This window comes from Alternaria rosae, assembly GCF_020736505.1.
Source record: "Alternaria rosae strain MPI-PUGE-AT-0040 chromosome Unknown BKA58scaffold_1, whole genome shotgun sequence".
NCBI classification, from domain to species: Eukaryota; Fungi; Ascomycota; class Dothideomycetes; order Pleosporales; family Pleosporaceae; genus Alternaria; species Alternaria rosae.
Window position 1 is genome coordinate 460,078 of NW_025763570.1, and position 17,516 is coordinate 477,593.

General features: G+C 52.4%; 7 protein-coding genes across 7 annotated transcripts; 4 read left to right on the forward strand and 3 right to left on the reverse strand.

Annotated features, from left to right (window-relative positions):
- Window positions 1-627: 627 nt before the first annotated feature.
- BKA58DRAFT_2364 (extragenic suppressor of kinetochore protein 1) lies at window positions 628-3,992 on the reverse strand. The gene is made up of 3 exons (XM_046166594.1): window positions 3,190-3,992; window positions 1,635-3,143; window positions 628-1,588 (listed from the first exon to the last, which is right to left on the reverse strand). The coding sequence occupies exons 1-3, from the start codon at window positions 3,871-3,873 to the stop codon at window positions 854-856; spliced, it is 2,928 nt and encodes a 975-aa protein (XP_046030328.1). The 5' UTR covers window positions 3,874-3,992; the 3' UTR covers window positions 628-853.
- An 891-nt stretch (window positions 3,993-4,883) lies between these two features.
- Window positions 4,884-5,576, forward strand: BKA58DRAFT_406967 (charged multivesicular body protein 5; the record flags this gene model as incomplete). The annotated part of the gene is made up of 2 exons (XM_046171996.1): window positions 4,884-4,949; window positions 4,998-5,576. 2 exons carry the CDS (start codon window positions 4,884-4,886, stop codon window positions 5,574-5,576), a joined length of 645 nt encoding a protein of 214 aa, XP_046030329.1.
- A 937-nt stretch (window positions 5,577-6,513) lies between these two features.
- BKA58DRAFT_2411 (Sucrase/ferredoxin-like-domain-containing protein) lies at window positions 6,514-8,332 on the reverse strand. The gene is made up of 2 exons (XM_046166669.1): window positions 7,734-8,332; window positions 6,514-7,675 (listed from the first exon to the last, which is right to left on the reverse strand). Exons 1-2 carry the CDS (start codon window positions 8,139-8,141, stop codon window positions 6,860-6,862), a joined length of 1,224 nt encoding a protein of 407 aa, XP_046030330.1. The 5' UTR covers window positions 8,142-8,332; the 3' UTR covers window positions 6,514-6,859.
- Window positions 8,333-8,610: 278 nt separating this feature from the next.
- On the forward strand, window positions 8,611-9,768 carry BKA58DRAFT_304953 (uncharacterized protein; the record flags this gene model as incomplete). The annotated part of the gene is made up of 1 exon (XM_046167039.1): window positions 8,611-9,768. The coding sequence occupies one exon, from the start codon at window positions 8,611-8,613 to the stop codon at window positions 9,766-9,768; it is 1,158 nt and encodes a 385-aa protein (XP_046030331.1).
- An 867-nt stretch (window positions 9,769-10,635) lies between these two features.
- BKA58DRAFT_306547 (common central domain of tyrosinase-domain-containing protein) lies at window positions 10,636-13,010 on the forward strand (the record flags this gene model as incomplete). Its single annotated transcript, XM_046167119.1, has 4 exons — window positions 10,636-10,915; window positions 10,961-11,361; window positions 11,440-11,747; window positions 11,795-13,010. The coding sequence occupies 4 exons, from the start codon at window positions 10,636-10,638 to the stop codon at window positions 13,008-13,010; spliced, it is 2,205 nt and encodes a 734-aa protein (XP_046030332.1).
- A 257-nt stretch (window positions 13,011-13,267) lies between these two features.
- On the reverse strand, window positions 13,268-15,183 carry BKA58DRAFT_349603 (Six-hairpin glycosidase-like protein). Its single transcript, XM_046168495.1, has 3 exons — window positions 14,914-15,183; window positions 14,300-14,862; window positions 13,268-14,246 (listed from the first exon to the last, which is right to left on the reverse strand). The coding sequence occupies exons 1-3, from the start codon at window positions 14,958-14,960 to the stop codon at window positions 13,441-13,443; spliced, it is 1,416 nt and encodes a 471-aa protein (XP_046030333.1). The 5' UTR covers window positions 14,961-15,183; the 3' UTR covers window positions 13,268-13,440.
- A 469-nt stretch (window positions 15,184-15,652) lies between these two features.
- BKA58DRAFT_445624 (glycoside hydrolase superfamily) lies at window positions 15,653-17,031 on the forward strand (the record flags this gene model as incomplete). The annotated part of the gene is made up of 3 exons (XM_046174147.1): window positions 15,653-16,282; window positions 16,333-16,511; window positions 16,557-17,031. The coding sequence occupies exons 1-3, from the start codon at window positions 15,680-15,682 to the stop codon at window positions 17,029-17,031; spliced, it is 1,257 nt and encodes a 418-aa protein (XP_046030334.1). The 5' UTR covers window positions 15,653-15,679.
- Between the last annotated feature and the right edge of the window lie 485 nt (window positions 17,032-17,516).

Here is a 17,516-nt window from a genome sequence, read left to right on the forward strand (position 1 = left end):
TCACAAACATATCAACAACATACTAAACCACCCCCTTCCTCTCCCCCTCCCCCGCCTCTCCACCACTCGACCCCCGTTCCAGCTCCGGACTACTCACCTTCTCAGGACTAGCCACTTTAAGCGGACTCCTCCTGCCCACTTCCTGGCCCTCAACTTCAATGCGGCCTAGTATGCTCTCCTCATCCTCTCCCATACCTTCGATACTGTGCAGACTGTCGTCGTCGGAAGAGTCTTCGATGCCTTCAAACATGCGTGCGAAGCGCTGGTGTCCTTCACGTTCTTCTTGCTCTTGAGTTTTCGGGGCGGAAGGGTCGTCTGGGTCCTCTTCTGCTTCGCGCGTTGATTCGAGCTGCGCTTTGCGTTGGGCGAGGCGGAGGGCGAATTGGCGGCGGGCGCGCGATGGTGGAATCTGGAGGGGCGGTGGGATGCTGGGCTGAAAGAGAATGTTAGTGGAGCCGGTCAGTGGTAGTATAGGGCGAGAGTTTAGGGCGGACATGGAACGCGAACAAATCGGATTTTACAGAGAAAGGGTAGACAAAAGGGAGACAAGCAGATGGAAGCGAGGAGGAAAGAGGACACCATACCAGATCGATGAAGCCCAATCATCCAGTGGTACATCACACAAAGGAGATGAGAGGAAACCACATCTCACGATGCGTATTACTACATGTATCATACACCCTGTCGGATGGCGCAAGGAATGTATGTACAGAAAGGATGATGATAGGCCCATAGATCTAGCATGCGAGCCGTCTGTCCGTTCCCGCTCATGATACAAACAAGTATAAGGAAAGGAAACGCACCAAGGGCGGGAAACATTCGTGGTATAGTGTGTATGCTCGGGGCCATGGACTTATCGATAGTCCATATCAGCATCGTCAAATGAGATTTCACCCACTTGTTCGGAGTCGTCGACAGGTCCCTGTCGTTGTTCCCGCTCTCTCTCGGTGTCGACATCGTCCATGTCTTCGTCTTCTTCGTCACTCGAGTTAGTAAAGCCACTAAGCAAGGAGCCTCCGCTGAAGGTGTACCCACCACCCTCAGTGTCACCAGCATTGGTGAGCTCCATGCTGTCGAGGCCTATGTTGCCGTTGTTGGCGAGGCTTGCATTGGAGAGCCCGCCACTGTCGCCCCCGAAGTTGTTGTTCGCTGCGTTGACGGCGTTGAGCACAGCCTGTCTGGGCCCGACGCTCATGTCAGGTCGGACGCCTCCGAGAATGGCGTTGTCGCGCTCTCGAGTCTCAGCTAGAATATGCTCCACATAATACACCCATTCTTGAGCATGGACCTTCTCTAGGACCATCTGCGACAAGACTTCGTCGGTGTGTCGCTCTGTAAACTTTAACACCTCTTCTGCGATCAGGGTGAGGTGACCCATGTATCCTAGTCGCATGGACGTTTCTTGGTGTGATTTGTCGCTCTCCTGCTGTCCTTTGATGATGCGCTCGGTTATGCCTCCGTTATCGAAGAGGTCAATCGCTAGCTGACGGTTGTATCCACGGTCCATCTGGCCGTTGAAGACTTGCTGAACGACATCGTATACTACGTTATGTAGGAAGTTGTTCCATGGGAAGCGGAAGAAGAAATCCTAAAAATGTTAGCATAAATCGCTAAAAGAAATCGAGTGGGCTTACCAGTATCGTTGGTACAACTTTGTTCTCAACGAATGTGATCTTCAGCAAGTCGCCAACAACAGGCGTACCGTCAATGTCAATCTCGAAGCCCACGGTATCCTCTGCACTACCAAATACTACGGAACGCACGCTCTGAGACTCGTCGATAGGAGTGATTTCCGAAAGATCTGATCCCGCTACTGGTGCTGTGAAGCGCGAGGTGTCGATGCTGGCTGATTCAGCTTTAGTTTCGCGATTCTTACCCGCAAACAATGGCGCCGGCTTGTCGTCTGGGTGAGGCGAAAGGCTTTCGGATTGTTCAGCGGTGACAGTATCCGAGGTCTGATTGAGCTGTTGTGTTAGAAGAGATGGCGGGGTCTTAACATCGGTATCCGACTTCTCAGTCTTTGCCGGCTCTGTCGGTTCCTGGCGATCCTTCATAACGGTGTCGGTATCCAGCTCAAGCTCATCGACCTTGGCACTCAGGCCGGCCGATGTAGGTGACTCGGCATCATCTGCAGGCTTAGGTGGAGATTCAGGTTTCTCAGCAGGTGCTGCAGCGTCTTTGGGTGGTGTCAAAGGCTCGTCAACAAACTCGCCGTCATCGCCTGCGGTCTTGGCAGAGGACGATTCCTGTGGCACATCTCTCGGTGGCAGCTTCGGCGAGGGCTCCAATGGCTCTCCAATTTGCTCTTTCTCTGTTGAGGTATCTTTGACCTCCTCGACTGCAACTTCTGGCGCGACAACCTTCTCAAAGTCGTCTTCCGAGCTATTCTGTACGTGCAGAGGTTTTATCTCTGCAGGAGAGTCCATAGATGGGGCGCGCGCGTGGTGAAAGCCTTGACTATCGACACTGGTGGAGAAATCGCCTGGGTTGCCAGAAATCGCTGAAGTCAATTTGCCATCGGCCTTGAGACGTTCCCGCTCGGCATCTCGCCTCTTGACTTCAGCCTCGCTGCCCCGTTCGTTGAGCAGAGCCATGTTACTGCAGTGCAGCAACTCGGCCATCAGCTCACACGTCTTGAAACGATCAAATCCAAGCGGTTCAATCTTCTCGCCAAAGGCTGTCTTGAGCTCTCGCTTTTTCTTTGTAGTGCTACCATCGCGCTGTGTCACGATCTGACTTGAGCTATTAACTAGCTCCATGAACTGCGGGATGTGGTTGGCGAATTGGCGAAGCAGTGTTCCCAGGTAGATAGGGTCTGAGTTCTTGGGTACCGGCCCAATCTGATTCTCCAAATCATAGTCGGAGTTGTTCTTCCTGATCACCTCGATGATGATGCCCACACCGACTGTTAGCGGGTTGCCGCCTTGTAGCATAAAATCGATCAGCTGTTTCAGACATTGTTCGGAGACAAGCTGGCGTGTAAGCTCGTTGGGCCCGATGACGGACTGGTCTTGCGTGGTAGCGTTTGCGGATATCGTGATGATGGCTTTGAGGAAGTCGCCAGCTGACGTTTGTGTCGAAGTCGACTGATCTGGGGCGAGGAACGATATCAGGCGGGGAATGAGATTCTGTTGTTGCAGCCACTGGAGTCTGTCAGTCATGCCAGCAAGCGTGTATGAGATGACTTACGTCAACAATGCCTTGTCCACCCTCGCTCTTCTCAAGGCTGATGATCTTCAACAGCAGGTCCATGATGACTGGGCAGTCGACATGCTGCAACATGTCTGTTACAACATCGTCCAATGACTTGAAGAAGTCGAGCATCTCCTCCATCTTGCGGTCGAGCAGCGACTCGTTGACCTTGGTGAAGTAGCCAGCCTGGACGGGGTCGAGCGGCGCAGGCTGCTTGATGTAGGCCCAGAACTGTCGCAAAGTGTCCTGGTTCTCGAGGACAGCCTCGGAGATGGACCATACTTCGGACGATAGGATCTCGCACGACACATAGGCGTACTTCATGCGCTGTCGCTCCTCCTTGGTCTCTTCACTATCGCCCGCATCGGACTTGGTGGTGGATGTCGAGCGTGCCCTGACTTTGCCGAAAAAGCCCGTCCGACTTGGACTCCTCGCCTCGTGCGCAGGCTCTCCTCCGGTCTCGTCGTCAGGGGGCAGGTCGGGTCTGGCGGCGATAACGTAGCGCAGCAGGCGTTCCAAGACATTCTCATCGCGAAGATATTCTATCAGCTTCGAGTTCTGCTGCTTGAGCTCCTGTATCAGATCCGACTCGTCGAGCAGCTCCTCGACGGTGACGTCGGGCTTGTCGAGGATGCTGTCGAGCGACGACAGCTGCGCGTACCCGCCGAAGCGCCAAAACATGGTGGTTGCGGTGGTTTGCGGCTACAAGGGCGGGGCAGGGGAAGGGTCGGGCGAGGCACTCGAGAGCGTGTGCAGCTGCGTGGGGCACATGCGTAGATTTACTGCGGCGACCAATGCGTCATAGAAGGGACTCGCCGGTGCAGAGCTGGACACGGCGGCGGGCTGGTTAGCAGAGCGACTCGAGTGAGACAGAGGGCGCGTGTTCGTGGCTTGGGCTGGGTTGCATAGGTGGGACAGGTACCTGCTAGGCGAACGAGGCCGCGGGGAAGGCAATGGCAAACAAAAAGCGCGCGAGACTCTGTATCAACCCATGCACCAACTGTTGCGAGGCGTCGTTACAGATACAAGCTGCGAAAACGTCTGTGTCTCCCGAGTCGGAGTGCTGTGGGTATTGTTGGGTTTGGTGGTGACAGTTCAGGGCTAGAAGCTGCTACGGGTAGCGTGCGCCGCAGATCACTTACTTGCACCTCCCTGATATCAACCAGGACGTGTGGAGCCTGAAGAAGACTGCCAGCCGTATCTGGTTACAAGTTTGGGACCCAGCGGTTGCTCAAGATAAGCATGCGAGCTAGTGCTGATGCCTGGCCATGAACATCGCGCATGCTGGAGATTTAAGTAAGACTCTCGACAATGTGATGGTTGTTGCATCTTGCATCTGGCATCGCATGCCGGTATCCGCCTGTGAGACTGTTGATTTGGCTCATTTGTAGATAGCTGTTAATAAATTGCTTCATCATGTACTATGTTTGCTTTTGTTAGTTTGTCAATGTCGGCAATTGCCATGGCATAGGAAACTCCAAGCTATGGCAATCCTGCTTGGGCATCTCAGGGTCAGGCAATCGCTAGCGTCCACGTGACGATCGATGACGTTAGCGGGAACTGCCGGAGCTACGACCATCGTTCGGTGCCTGCCATTCACCCCACACTGCCAACACACTCCACGCCTGTCCTCCCCCCTCGGCTGCATATTCTGACTCTCCGGCCGGCAACCCACAAATCCCACTACCAGCATGAATCGCCTATTTGGAGCAAAGAGCACCGCGCCCAAGCCCACGCTCAACAGCGCCATATCCAATGTAAGCTTCACCTATCAGGCAACACCCCTCATATACTGACACGCTCAGGTCGACACACGCATAGAAAGTCTCGATGTCAAGCTCGCCAAGCTCAATGCTGAGCTATCCACCTACCAGCAGAAGCTCGCCAAGATGCGCGATGGCCCCGGCAAAACCGCCATTAAGCAAAAAGCCCTCAAGGTCCTCCAGCAGCGGAAGCAATACGAGGCGCAGCGCGACCAGCTTCAGGCGCAATCGTGGAATATGGAGCAGGCCGGCATGATGCAAGACAACCTCAAGAACACAATGACCACCATCGACGCTATGAAGACAACGACGAAAGAACTACGGAAACAGTACGGCAAGGTCAACATCGACAAGATCGATAAGCTGCAAGACGAGATGGCGGATCTTATGGATATGGGAAATGACATACAAGACGCTATAAGCCGCAGCTACGACGTGCCGGAAGATGTGGATGAGTCGGAGCTGGATGCTGAGCTGGAGGCACTGGGTGACGAGGTTGACTTTGAGGGTATTGGAGAGTCTTCAGGAGTACCAAACTTCATGTTGGACGATACCGCGCCACCGCAGTTCATCGACGAAGCGCCTAATCCCGGTGGCAAAGTCAAGGAAGCCGCGGGCTGATGAGGGACGTGTCTGTGCATGTACTACCAGTCGCGTGATTACAAGCGACTCAAGGTTTTCTCACAGCTTTTACGTGGTGATCGAAATCCTCCAAACAATTGCCATCATCGCGCGCGGAGCTCTTTTGTGGACAACGAGTACGAGGTGTCGGTCGGACCCACTCAGATACTTTTCGTCGAGCAAGGTCCACCACGAACAGCGTAACCAGGAGCGTGGTTCAAGATTGGCGGGGCAATATTCGAAAGAGTTCAACACCGGTCAATGTTTCGATGATTAGAGGCCACAGGAACGCGACCGGCGCATACCATATACGCATGTTAAAGCGACACACCACAAATGATACCCCTTATTGCGTTCGAGTCCAACATGCCTCTTGCTGTATGCGCGTGATGGACCGTATTTGAAGCCCAAACATCTATGTACCCCAGTAAGTACATATTCTGTACTACTTAACATTTCCTGAAGGCAATCGCCCAGAGTGTAGGCGCTGCGCTGCAGCATGTTAGTACAGGTGACATGGCCGCGATGGTACATACCAGTGTTACAGTGACATTTTTGTTGAAAAGGGTTGCGTGTAGGAAGCAGAAACATAACAGGCTTCTACCTAATCAATCGTGTCTTAAGTACCTTCTTCTTGCTTCTGGAAGTTGCTGGCTACTATTGAGTGCCCAACCGTGGCGAGTTGGATGGGAACTGCATGTATTCCACCTATCTTTCTACTCGTTCGCAATCTAGTAGTCACATAGCAGCCGATCTCCAGCCCAACCGAATCGGCTCCAACAAGCCTCCAAACACTCAAGATAACACCTAATACCTGGGACTTGTTTGGAATCGTCACAGAAACCGTAATAGAATCTGTAGGACCATATTCCATCGTCATATTACCACCTCTCTTCAAGACTATCACCATAACAGCCGACCGATCCGACTCTAGCGATACACCTTCACGGCCTCAACAGACCAGCGCGACCCCGGCCTCTATTATCTCTGTGCCTTTCGATAACAGATCATCATCTTCGATCAACGAACCCGAAGTAAACTCCCTCAAGATCGGTGCGATAATAAGCGGCGTTTTGGGCTGCTTGACAATCATTGGTATCGTCCTCGTCGCGATGTATTGGGTTCGCCGGAGACATCCAAGTAGCAAGGAGAGCGCAAAGTCAGCAAGTGCAAACGACGAAGGTTGTGGGACTACATCAGAGGAAGTAGAAGAGACACCACATGAATTGCCTGCGAATCAGACGGCCCCGGAGCTGGAGGATACGGCAGTGCTTCACAGTCGATTACCAACTAGCTAGCTGTTTGCACCGATCAAATCCACCCCGTAACTGCCTTTCCGGCTTCACCACCTTGCCCTGCAGCACCGTGTACTTGATAATATTCTCACAATCCTCAGGCTTCACTCGCGCCAACCATATACATTGCGCAGCCTCGCCATTACCCTCTGCCTCTTGCTCCTTATTAGCATCTAAAAGAACCTCCTGCCCATTATCATCTTCAAGCTTCAGCTCCGCGAGCCGCTGTTCCGCGCCATTGGTATGTCCATTGGCAGTGCCATTCTTGCTCTCGGGCCGTGTAACGACTGAAGAGTGTCGGTAGACCATGACGTTTGCTGAGAACTTATGTCCTCCCACATGACTTATAAAGTATATTCCTACACCGCCCGGTCGCTCGTCGTGTAAATCGCGGTACAGTCCCAATGGACGGAGCAGTCGCTCGAACTCTTTCCGTAGAAGAGGAGCGGACTGGCCACAACGTGCGTCTCGTGTCTTTTGACTGCACATTAGGATGAGGTATTTGTGTGGACATGGTCGGGCTTTGAGTTGGGGAGCGGGTATCGACGGGGGTATCGAGGAGGGCGCGTCGGTGTCGGCGGAAGAAGTCTCTTCCGGTTTTTCTGGAGGTGGTAGCGCGGCAGTTTTCCGTGAGCGCAACGGGGTATTATTCGTAGGACCGGGGTTGATATAGTCGGTAATAAGTTCGGGGATGTTCGCAGGCGTGACATTGTCTATGAACTGCCACGACGGTAGCAATAGTACCATAGAACTGTGATCGGAGTGGTCTGGGACGGGTATATTAGAGGCGGATAACATGAGTTTCTATACTCAATTAGCACGCAATCGATACAGCCTGACAGCATCATGTCTTCAAACTCACCCCATTGCTAGGCTTTGCATCGCCCTTGTCAACCGCCTCCATAATACTGCCCTTCTCGTCCGCAACATCGCGCACCCAATCCGTCTTGCCCGTCGCAACAATCAAATGGGTACTCCATCCCTTCACGTGCCCATACAGCTCTTCCGTCTCATCAATCTCAAACTTGCGCGGGTACTTGACACTGCAACTGGCACAGTCGTGCAGGCAATCGTCGCCATCTACCGCGGGGTCGGTGGTCGGGAACAACTCCTCCGTCTTCTTCGCTTTGGTGAATTCGTCGCTGTCCTTTGGCAACGTGGGAACTTCTGATGACGAGAGGGCTGAGGTCAGCTTGTAGGAGAGGTTTCGCAACATGGCAGGGACTCGGTAGGCGTTTATCGGCCTGTGGGACGTCTTGGAAGGTGCCATTGCGTATCTTTATATCAGATGCGGCGATTAGATCGCCAAGCCGCGGAATGTGGGCGCGCAATGACGCCGACGCTTACGGAGTGGTTGGTACCTGGATGATGTCTGTCACGCCCGTTCACGGCCGTTGTTGCCTACCGAACAGTAATGATTGAATAACACCGGTATCGAGCTCTTACAGATCGTTTTCACGGAAGCTGACCGCCTCTTATATTGCTTTTCATGTATCGGTGAATTGCTTCGGCCTTCGGACCTCGCGCCATCAGATTAGGCGACAACCATCTGCGAATGGCTCGGATTTGTTGGACGAGGCCCGGACTTCTTCACATTCTCCGACTCCTCTCTACTCGGCTCCACATATCCTTCGCGTTCCTCCTACGCTAGTCTTATCTAAAGAACGACGCTGTCGCCGCGACTTCTGCCAAGTGCGCGTCGATTCAACGTGTACGCGTCGACGCGTCTCTCGCCTAAGATGCGGCTCAAGACGCTCAATGGGGCGCCGTTGCGCGAACAGCTAGAGTTCAACGATGACACACTTTTAGCAGTTAAGGATTGCCATCTTTTTGATGCAGCAACAGGTATTTCTACACCCGCGAATAGATCTACGCCATCCTTGAAGTGGCGCGGGCTGCCTTTCCAGAACCCTCGGCTTCAAACTGGATGGTCGCAACCTTTTCTTCCAGGGAGCGTTCTAGGTCGAGACATGTCAGATGTTTCGCTACCCGATGTGATTCGGTATACATCGTTCTTGCAGGAAGACACGACCCACCTTGACACGTCTATCGCCTTCAAAGACCCGTCAATCGCCACGCCTGGCTATCTTGAGCATTCGCTCATCTTCCACGACACGCTACTGTCGTCTCAGGTCCTACCAGATGGTATGACGGATAAGAGCGTCAGCTCCTCGTCCTTCTTGACTACTTCTTTCGGGACTACTGCATCGGAGTTTAGTAGCCCAAGCAAAGTCGATGAGCATACACTACTTGTCAAAGTCCCGCCCAAGATGACTGTCACACCGCTTGGATTACTACCTAACGCACAGCGTTTACGAGCGATCTACCCTCAAACTCCAACACCAAACTTCCTATGCGTTGTGACAGCGACACCCGAACAGAAAGAAGTCTTCGTTCGGAAGGGCGGATACAAGATGAATTTATGGGAGATCATCGTTGCGGATGATACCCGTTCAGCCTTCAAGGTCACTTTCTGGCTGCGTCCACCCCGGGAGTCCAACAACGACCAGAATAATGTTCAAAACAAACTACTGCAAACACTAGAGAGCATCAAAGTTGGCGACATTCTGCTCCTAAAGAACATTGCCTTGACGTCGTTCGGTGACACCGTCTTTGGCCAATCTCTGAATCCAGCCATCACGCGTGCACGAACAAGTATCGATGTCTTGACGAGAAGCAATGGTATCTCAGCTGCTGAGTTGGGTGGGCTCCCGGTGCCAGTAGTCGAAGTTTTCAAGAGAGTCAAAAAGTGGGCAAGACTGCACATCGCATCTGATGGTGCAGCTTCAAGAAAGAGAAAAGGAAGCAAGACGAAACAAGACAAGGACACGAAACGCACTTTCACAGCGCGTGATGTCGATGACTCCATGCCTCCCGACACTATGGAAAGTGTATGAAGCACATCCCCCGCAAAATCACGATAAGACCAATTTTGCCGGTTAGCAATCGCTACGTGCCGATATTGTTTCGTCGCATCGTCCATTCCAGGCCGCCACATCCGAGTTGATAGGTGCCTGAATTTCGGTTGCTCGTCAATTTGCTCTCTGTGAGTGTCGCACCATGTCGTGGTGGTCTGTGCCGCAGCCCTGCCATCTCACACAATCAACATCACACAGCTTCCCCACGTCACAGCCACAATCAGTATACTGCACCGATCGAAGATGGCCCGCTCGTGCTGATGTTTGATTCTCGACTAGCTGGTGGGGCTACGACATGCCCAAGATACTCAACTATCTATGCTGCGGCTTGGCTAGAACGACCAAGTCAACGGTCAAGCGCGGTTATACTGAGATCATGAACACCGGTACTAGACCCCCAGTGAAGCTCGAAAACTCGCTACAGGACTCTGGATGTCTGTGTTCATGGTCCATACCTCGTGCTCCTCCGTCCTTGGCACGTTCATGCGAAGAAACCAAACATGTTTCGAACATCATCCTACATGCAAGGATGCACCGAGAAACAGCGGCGTGCACGCTGCGGTACCTGCCTATTGACAGATGGTAGATATTTTACGCATGAAGTACCGGTACTACAGCGCGGTACGTCACTTACAGGTAGCGGGGCAGTGGATTGTGCCACCAGCCGTTCATTTTACGGGCATCTTATATACTTTACGATGTCGCTCTTCAGCATCCCACCACAGCATCGCTTGCTCAGTCTTTCTTTCAGTCCTAGTGACATTCATTCTTTTCGTTCGCAACTTGTTGCAGCTTCCATTCGTTCAGATCTTGACGATCATTTTCATTCGCTACCGGCTGGCCAACATGAAATCACTCTTTTCTTTCACCGGTCTGGCTACCACACTCTCGTTACTGGCAAGCGTGCAAGCTGTATCCAACTCAACCAATGGCCCTTCATGTGGAGTTGCAAAGGCAGACGACAGCTACTTCAGCGTTGTCGGAGTCCAAGGAACTGGAGTCCACCCCCGACAGGAACTCCGTGAGCTGCAGAAAGACACGGAGTTATGGAACATCTTTATCCAGGCGTTTGCTCGCTTCCAGGCCATGGACCAGGATCAGAAAATCTCTTACTTCCAGGTCGCAGGTATGGAATTCGTGTTCTTTCCAGAGGCTCAACTAACATCTCCAGGGATACACGGAGTGCCATTCCAGAAGTGGGACAATGTGAACGGGACGGCTGGTCATGAGATGATGGGATATTGTCCTCACGGGTCCAGCATGTTTGGCCCCTGGCACCGACCTTATCTCGCGCTATTCGAGCAGGTTCTCCATGATCGCGCGGTCGATGTTGCCAATGAGTATCCCATCGGTGAAGCCCGTAACAAGGCCTTGGATATCGCAAACCGAGTTCGCCTTCCGTACTGGGACTGGGCGATGGATCCGCCAAACAGTGAAGAGGGTGTTATCCCTGAGAACGTGCGTTGCCTCACGGCTACCGTCACGTTTCCCAACGGGACTGTAGGGTACATTCCCAACCCTCTGTACAAATACGACTTCCATCCTCTGAAGTATGATGACTTCGCTCCTCTGGTACGTCTCAGCCTTATATTTCCGCGTTCCACGTAGAAGATATCATTCTCGAGAGATTGACTGCTAACACACAATTAGAGCGAGTTTGAGTTCAAGTACTGGAACCACACTATTCGGTACCCAGCTGATCCCCACGCTGCCAATGCCACCAGCCGTAACAGCGAGGTTAACGATCGAGTTGGCAAACAGCAGCCCAATCTCCGCGATATGCTCTACAAGTTGTTGACGACATACCAACCCTTCAGCCAAGTGAGCAATAAGGCGAACGGTGGCAAGATCGGAAACTTTGAGACTCTACACGATGGTCTGCACACCGTCTTTGGATTGGGTCACATGGGCATAGTGGAAGTTTCAGCATTCGACCCCATCTTCTGGTTCCATCACTGGTACGTTATCAGGACACAATGCTGACAGTAGTGCTAATCGTTTGTAGTAACATTGATCGGATCATATCTATGTACCAAACTCGCTACCCCGACACCTGGGTCGAGGACGCCGAGCAGCATATGGGTTCATTCGCTGTCGCCAGCGGTAGCGTTCTTGGTACTGCTTCGCCACTCGCACCGTTCCACATGAATGCCCTTGGCGACATGTGGACTGCAACCACTTCCCGCAACTGGACCTCCTTTGGATACACCTACCCCGAGCTCGCGAACAACCCGAACAATGCGACACTGACATCATCAATCAACCAGTTGTATAAGGCCCAGACTCAAGGCCTGAGCGAGACCAATGCGACAGTCAACGCGACGTTCCCGACTCCAGGCGGAGGCAGCATCAACCGCACGGTTCAGGCTACCGACTGGCAGTGCGAAGTCAACATGCCGACCGACATCAAGGTCTCCTACGCTGTTCGTGCCTTCCTTGGGGAGCCGAGCACCAACCCCATCGACTGGCCCACGGACCCCAACTATGTTGGTCAGCTCGCCACCCTGTCTTCTCCGCGAATGAGCTCCTCAAACATCGTCACGGGTAATATCGGCCTGACGGAGAAGCTTGCACAGAAGCATGCGGCCGGCGAGCTCAAGAGCCTGGACAAAGAGACAGTACAGACCTATCTCAAGGAGAAGTTCAGCTGGCGCATCCAAGCTTTGGACTTTAGCGAAATCCCACGAAACAAGCCACCTAAGGGCTTAAACGTTACCGTATTCAGCGTGCCAGTCAGCATCCCAGAGTCCGACACCGAGGTGCCAACCTGGAACGGCGATGTCGAATACAAAGACGATATCGAAGGCAACCCGCCCGTGTACAACGGACCTGGACCTGACGGAACTAACTCGACTCTCCCCGCAGATCAGTCGAGCGGATCTTACAACGCTGAGTCTGGCGAATTTGAGTGGAAAAAGGCTCCGGTTCCGGAAGTCGCGCCTGACGCTGGTGATGCGGGTCCCCAAATTGCAACAACGCTCTTGGAATCGGTCATTACGCAGTATGTGACGCTGGGTGCTTCTACCCCCGCGGTATCTACGCCTACACCCGTAACCTCACCTGAGGTCTCCAGCGCGCCGGCCATCCCATCCACTCCTGCTCCTACACCTGAGGTTTCTAGCGCGCCGACCATCTCAGAGCAAGCTCCTGAGCCTACCGCGCCCGCTGACCCACAGACTACGGTTGTGACTTCGGTCATCATGGAGTATGTCACTGTGTAAGCCAGTGGCAGTGACAGAGCTAGGCATCGGCCTGGACATCGATGGCTAGGCCCCATTTTCCGCTCATCTTTCTTGTACATGTCTCTCTTCACGTTTGTGCACACTTGCACTATCACACTCGCTTTATGCTGTTGCATACACATACCCACGCTCACTTTCCAAGGTTATATCGCTGTATATACACTACCACGCCTTACGCATTACGCTCATTTCATCACGCACACAAAAGAAATCAACTCATTTGCTCTCTGACTCTTATTCAATTATCCTCCGTTCTATTCTCCTCATATGCTAGCTTCCTCCGTACCGTCTTTACAGATCCTCACTTACAGCAAACGCACGTCAAGACTACAAGCAGACAACACAGCTTTGCTTCACTCCCATGTGGATTCCTCGCCAAGAATTACTCGTCCCAATGCCCCAACACCCATCACAGCAAGCCCGCCCTCAAAAGCTTGTTCCCAAATTCCAAAAGATAGTAATCCGCATACACCAACCCATGATCTGCATACTTCATATGCGCATGCTCATTCCAATTCGTCGTGCTGTTCCTTAGTATACATTCAAAGCCCGACTCCTTGATCTTTAGCTCCGATGTTACCGCTCCACCATTAACGCTATTCCCGTTCACCATGGTCTTGGTGGGTGCTTCAAAAGACGCTAGATCAGAGTCATATGACATGTCTAGCGTCTGGTATACAATCTGCAACGCGATATCGAGGAAATTGGTGGCGCTACTAGAGGGGAGTTGCGATGTCGTGTTTGAAGAGAGAGACTGGAGTGCTTGGTGGATGATAAGGAGACCATTCGCTGTTATCACGCCTGCGGAAACATCGCGTAGCGGCTCCTCGGGGTTATCCTGTGGCGCGTCGAAATCCCAACACGGGACCATGGGGTGATGCCACTTCCCCTCTCCTTCTTTCAGTCTTCGCAAGAAGTACTCTGCGCATTGAATCGCTGTCGCCAAGTACTTGACATCTTTTGTCCACGAATAGGTCTGCGCAAAACCCATTATCGCCCAGGCTTGGCCTCGGCTCCACGTTGAATCGTCTTTCCAGCCTTGATTCGTCATCTTGGCTTGTGGCTGACCGGTCCGCGGGTCGAAGTTTACGAGGTGGTAGGAGGAGAAGTCTGGTCGCAGGATCTCGTGGATGATGGAGTCGGCGTGTTGGGTTGCGATGTCGATTAGTTTTTGGTCGTTTTGGATGTGACCGACGAAGTAGAGGAGGTCAAGATCTGGAATATATGGGTCAGTGTGGGGAGGTAAGAGAATGAGGTTAAAGTCTTACTGCACATGCTATCTATGATGACGAGGAAGTTTGTCGACATATCTGTTATTGAGTAACGGTCGTTGATGGCAACATCCCAACTCCGAATCGCTTTCACCCGATCGTCGTATCGCGACGCGAGCGCGTATGCGGCATTAACGACAGATTGTAAGCTCTCTTTGTTCCCGGTCAACTCCCAGTCTTTCTGTAACGCGGGCTGCACGATGAAGCCCATGTCGTGGGTATCTGTCCGACCAGACATCTGGTTGATAGCGACGCCATAGTGTCGTCCTAACTTTAGCAGCTGATCTTGGATCTGTAGCCGCACATATTCTGGGACATCAATGGCCTGGGGATATCGTATCGAGCGTTCGAGAAGCGCGTATATGCATCCTGGGAAGAAGCCGCATGTCCAGAAATCTGCTTCTCGCTCTTCGTATCGACCTGCGTCTGGGCCATTCTGAGGTACGGTATGCGGATATGATTGTAAGGGAGCCTGTTGTTTGAGGCCCCTTTGCGCGACTTGTACGATCTTTGCAGCTACACTCTCTGAGTAGACCTGACTGAGGTCTACATCTTTGACGCTAGACAGACTTAGCATTGGCTTGTGTCGTTTTAAATGCGCGTTCACTCACATTGCGGTCTTGGAAGGCATCTTGGCATCCCGTACAGCGCTTCCCATCTTGCTTTCGCGATCGGAACTTACGAGTGACGTATGTTCGATACGGAGGCAGATTTCAGTCCAATGGAAGTTATAACTGAATTGTTGAGGTGTGGCGTTTCCAAGAGATGTTCAACTACAGCTGAGCGGAGGGAAGAGTTAGGAAGCAAAGCGAAGAGCAGCCAAGGTGTTGCTTCTTGCCAAAAAGCCTACATCGGGCGACGCGTAAACTGTCGCGCGTAGCATGGCGGGGCTGTTATCGATACCGGGTCATCTCGCGACGAAACTTCAAAGTCAAGATGTAGGCTAAAGGTGGGATCTGCATTATCCCGACGCCCGCTACCCGGCCGTTTGCACAAGCTCAGGGCATTGCCCGCGATGTGAACGTCATTCTTCTCCTAATTCTCGTATCGTCCTGATGCTCGTGACTGTGATTTCTTAGGCTCATGGGCGGTCTTCCAGAATGGGTATTTGTTCCTTCGTTTGCTGTGTCGATAAGCCTTGGAAACGTCGTAGCGTCGACTTAAAGCTGGGCTTTTAACTACTTTCCCCGCATTGCACTTTCTGAGAAGTCTGGGGTTGCAGTAGCGCTGCTAGCACGTAGGGACGGAGATACTTTGGCCGTAGATATTGGCACGTCTTGAGGTTGAGACGATCGTGTGAACCTTTGCCGGCATATAGATGCTAGCGTCCATAAGACGGACAGGGCCAACGAACACTTCGTCCTGGTCACCTCAAACATGTTGTTCACTCATGCGACTGCGAGACTGTTGCTGCTATCCTTTGCGGCTGCCGCGCCGCCATCAGCTTTAAAGAGGGCTGCTTCCATACTTCCTCTGTCGACCAAGGGACGCGACATAGTCGATGCGAATGGCGATGTCTTCCATTTCATGTCGACAAATTGGCCGGGCCACCAAGAGATTATGATTCCCGAAGGCCTCCAGCACTCTTCTGTCCAAGATATCGTGTCGTGGTTTCCTAAGCTCGGCCTCAACTCGGTCCGTATGCCGTTTGCAATCCAGATGGTGGATGACTATCTTGCGAATAGCCCAAATCAAACTCTCGAAAAGAGCGTCCTTAACGCAATTCCGGGTACGAATGGTACAAACGTCCTGAACGCTATCTTGGAGAAGAACCCGCAGTTCACCAAGAACACGACAAGGCTGCAAGTGTGGGATGCTGTCGGCAAGGAGTTGTCGCGTCAGGGTGTCATCATCCACTTGGACAACCACGTATCGAAGGCCTTCTGGTGCTGCGGCGATGACGATGGCAATGGCTGGTTCGGCGAGAAAGATTTCGACGTCGAGAAGTGGAAGCGAGGTTTGGCCTTCATGACGAAGCATGTAAGTACTCAAAAAACCGTATGCTGTTGATCAGATGCTGACCTGCTCAGGCGAAAGAAAACTGGTCAACGTTCTCGTCGATGGGATTGCGCAATGAGCTACGAGCTGCCAAGGTAGCTGAGCCCGTCGACTGGTATACGTGGTACATCCATATGACTGCTGCTGCCGACGCTGTTCATGAGGCGGATCCGAATGCTTTGATCTTCTTCTCTGGTCTCTCGTACGACACGTACATTGATCCTATTCCTCTCGGAAAGACGCTCAATGGCACCAGCGGTACATCAACCGCGAACAAGACTGCGAAGTTTGTCCCCGATAGCTTTGCCTGGAAGGACAAGATCGTTCTCGAGATCCACAAGTATGACTTCGAAGCCACCCAGGATGACTGCGCGACCTTCAAGAGGAAGTGGTATCAGAAGGGCTTCCAGGCCGTCAACCCCGACGACCCAGCGACTAAGTACACTTTCCCGATGGTAATTTCCGAATGGGGATTCATCCAAAACGGAACATACTGGAACCAAACCACCTACGCTGGATGTTTGGTAGAGATGGTGAAGGAGTACCAGGTTAGCTGGCAGCATTGGGAGCTCTCAGGTAGCTTCTACCTCCAGACTCGTCCTAACCGAACTCCCAACACGCTCATAGGAGCGGATGAGGCTTGGGGATTGTTGAACTACGATTGGTCTGCACTTCGATCGCCTGTCACCCTAGAGAACAGCTTGTACAAGATGATTGAAGCGTTGAAGTAGTGGCAAAGCGTAGCGTAGAAGTAGATATGGTCAATTCAAAATCGAATCCCGGTCGCGATCACGCTCTGCCGTATACATACTGTCCTGAGATGTATAGTCGCATGAAGATGCGTATGCACGGCTCTGTACGGGAGGTCCCCGGGCACCATCCTCTTTCAAGGTTACACAAGGAACACATACTCAATACGAACAGTTTGTCGAGATGGGCTGAGGAAGTGAAAGCACATGTATCAGTTCCGAGTCGCAGACGTTGGCGATGAATATGGATGCTCGCGTTCGCGACGCGTAAAGACACGCCAAAGATTTTCCGTTCGGGAACGTGTCTATGACGTCATTAGCTGTTACCACACCACACCACACATGCATCTGAATAACGCCAAATAGAAGAAAACTTGCATACGAAGATCTAAGCGGTATAGTAATCAGCGAGTTATTCCGAGGCCTACTGTCAACTTTGTTAGGCGAACGATGCGCCGAAGTTGCCT

Excerpts from the sequence above, each read along its gene's own strand:
- BKA58DRAFT_2364 (XM_046166594.1), bottom strand. The coding sequence starts at position 3,873 with ATGTTTTGGCGCTTCGGCGGGTACGCGCAGCTGTCGTCGCTCGACAGC. Across the intron at positions 3,144-3,189 it reads GTGGACAAGGCATTGTTGAC|TGGCTGCAACAACAGAATCT; the intron begins GTAAGTCATCTC and ends GACAGACTCCAG. Across the intron at positions 1,589-1,634 it reads AAGTTGTACCAACGATACTG|GATTTCTTCTTCCGCTTCCC; the intron begins GTAAGCCCACTC and ends TAACATTTTTAG.
- BKA58DRAFT_2411 (XM_046166669.1), bottom strand. The coding sequence starts at position 8,141 with ATGGCACCTTCCAAGACGTCCCACAGGCCGATAAACGCCTACCGAGTC. Across the intron at positions 7,676-7,733 it reads ATGCAAAGCCTAGCAATGGG|AAACTCATGTTATCCGCCTC; the intron begins GTGAGTTTGAAG and ends AATTGAGTATAG.
- BKA58DRAFT_349603 (XM_046168495.1), bottom strand. The coding sequence starts at position 14,960 with ATGGGAAGCGCTGTACGGGATGCCAAGATGCCTTCCAAGACCGCAAT. Across the intron at positions 14,863-14,913 it reads ATGCCTTCCAAGACCGCAAT|CGTCAAAGATGTAGACCTCA; the intron begins GTGAGTGAACGC and ends AAGTCTGTCTAG. Across the intron at positions 14,247-14,299 it reads CATCATAGATAGCATGTGCA|ATCTTGACCTCCTCTACTTC; the intron begins GTAAGACTTTAA and ends CATATATTCCAG.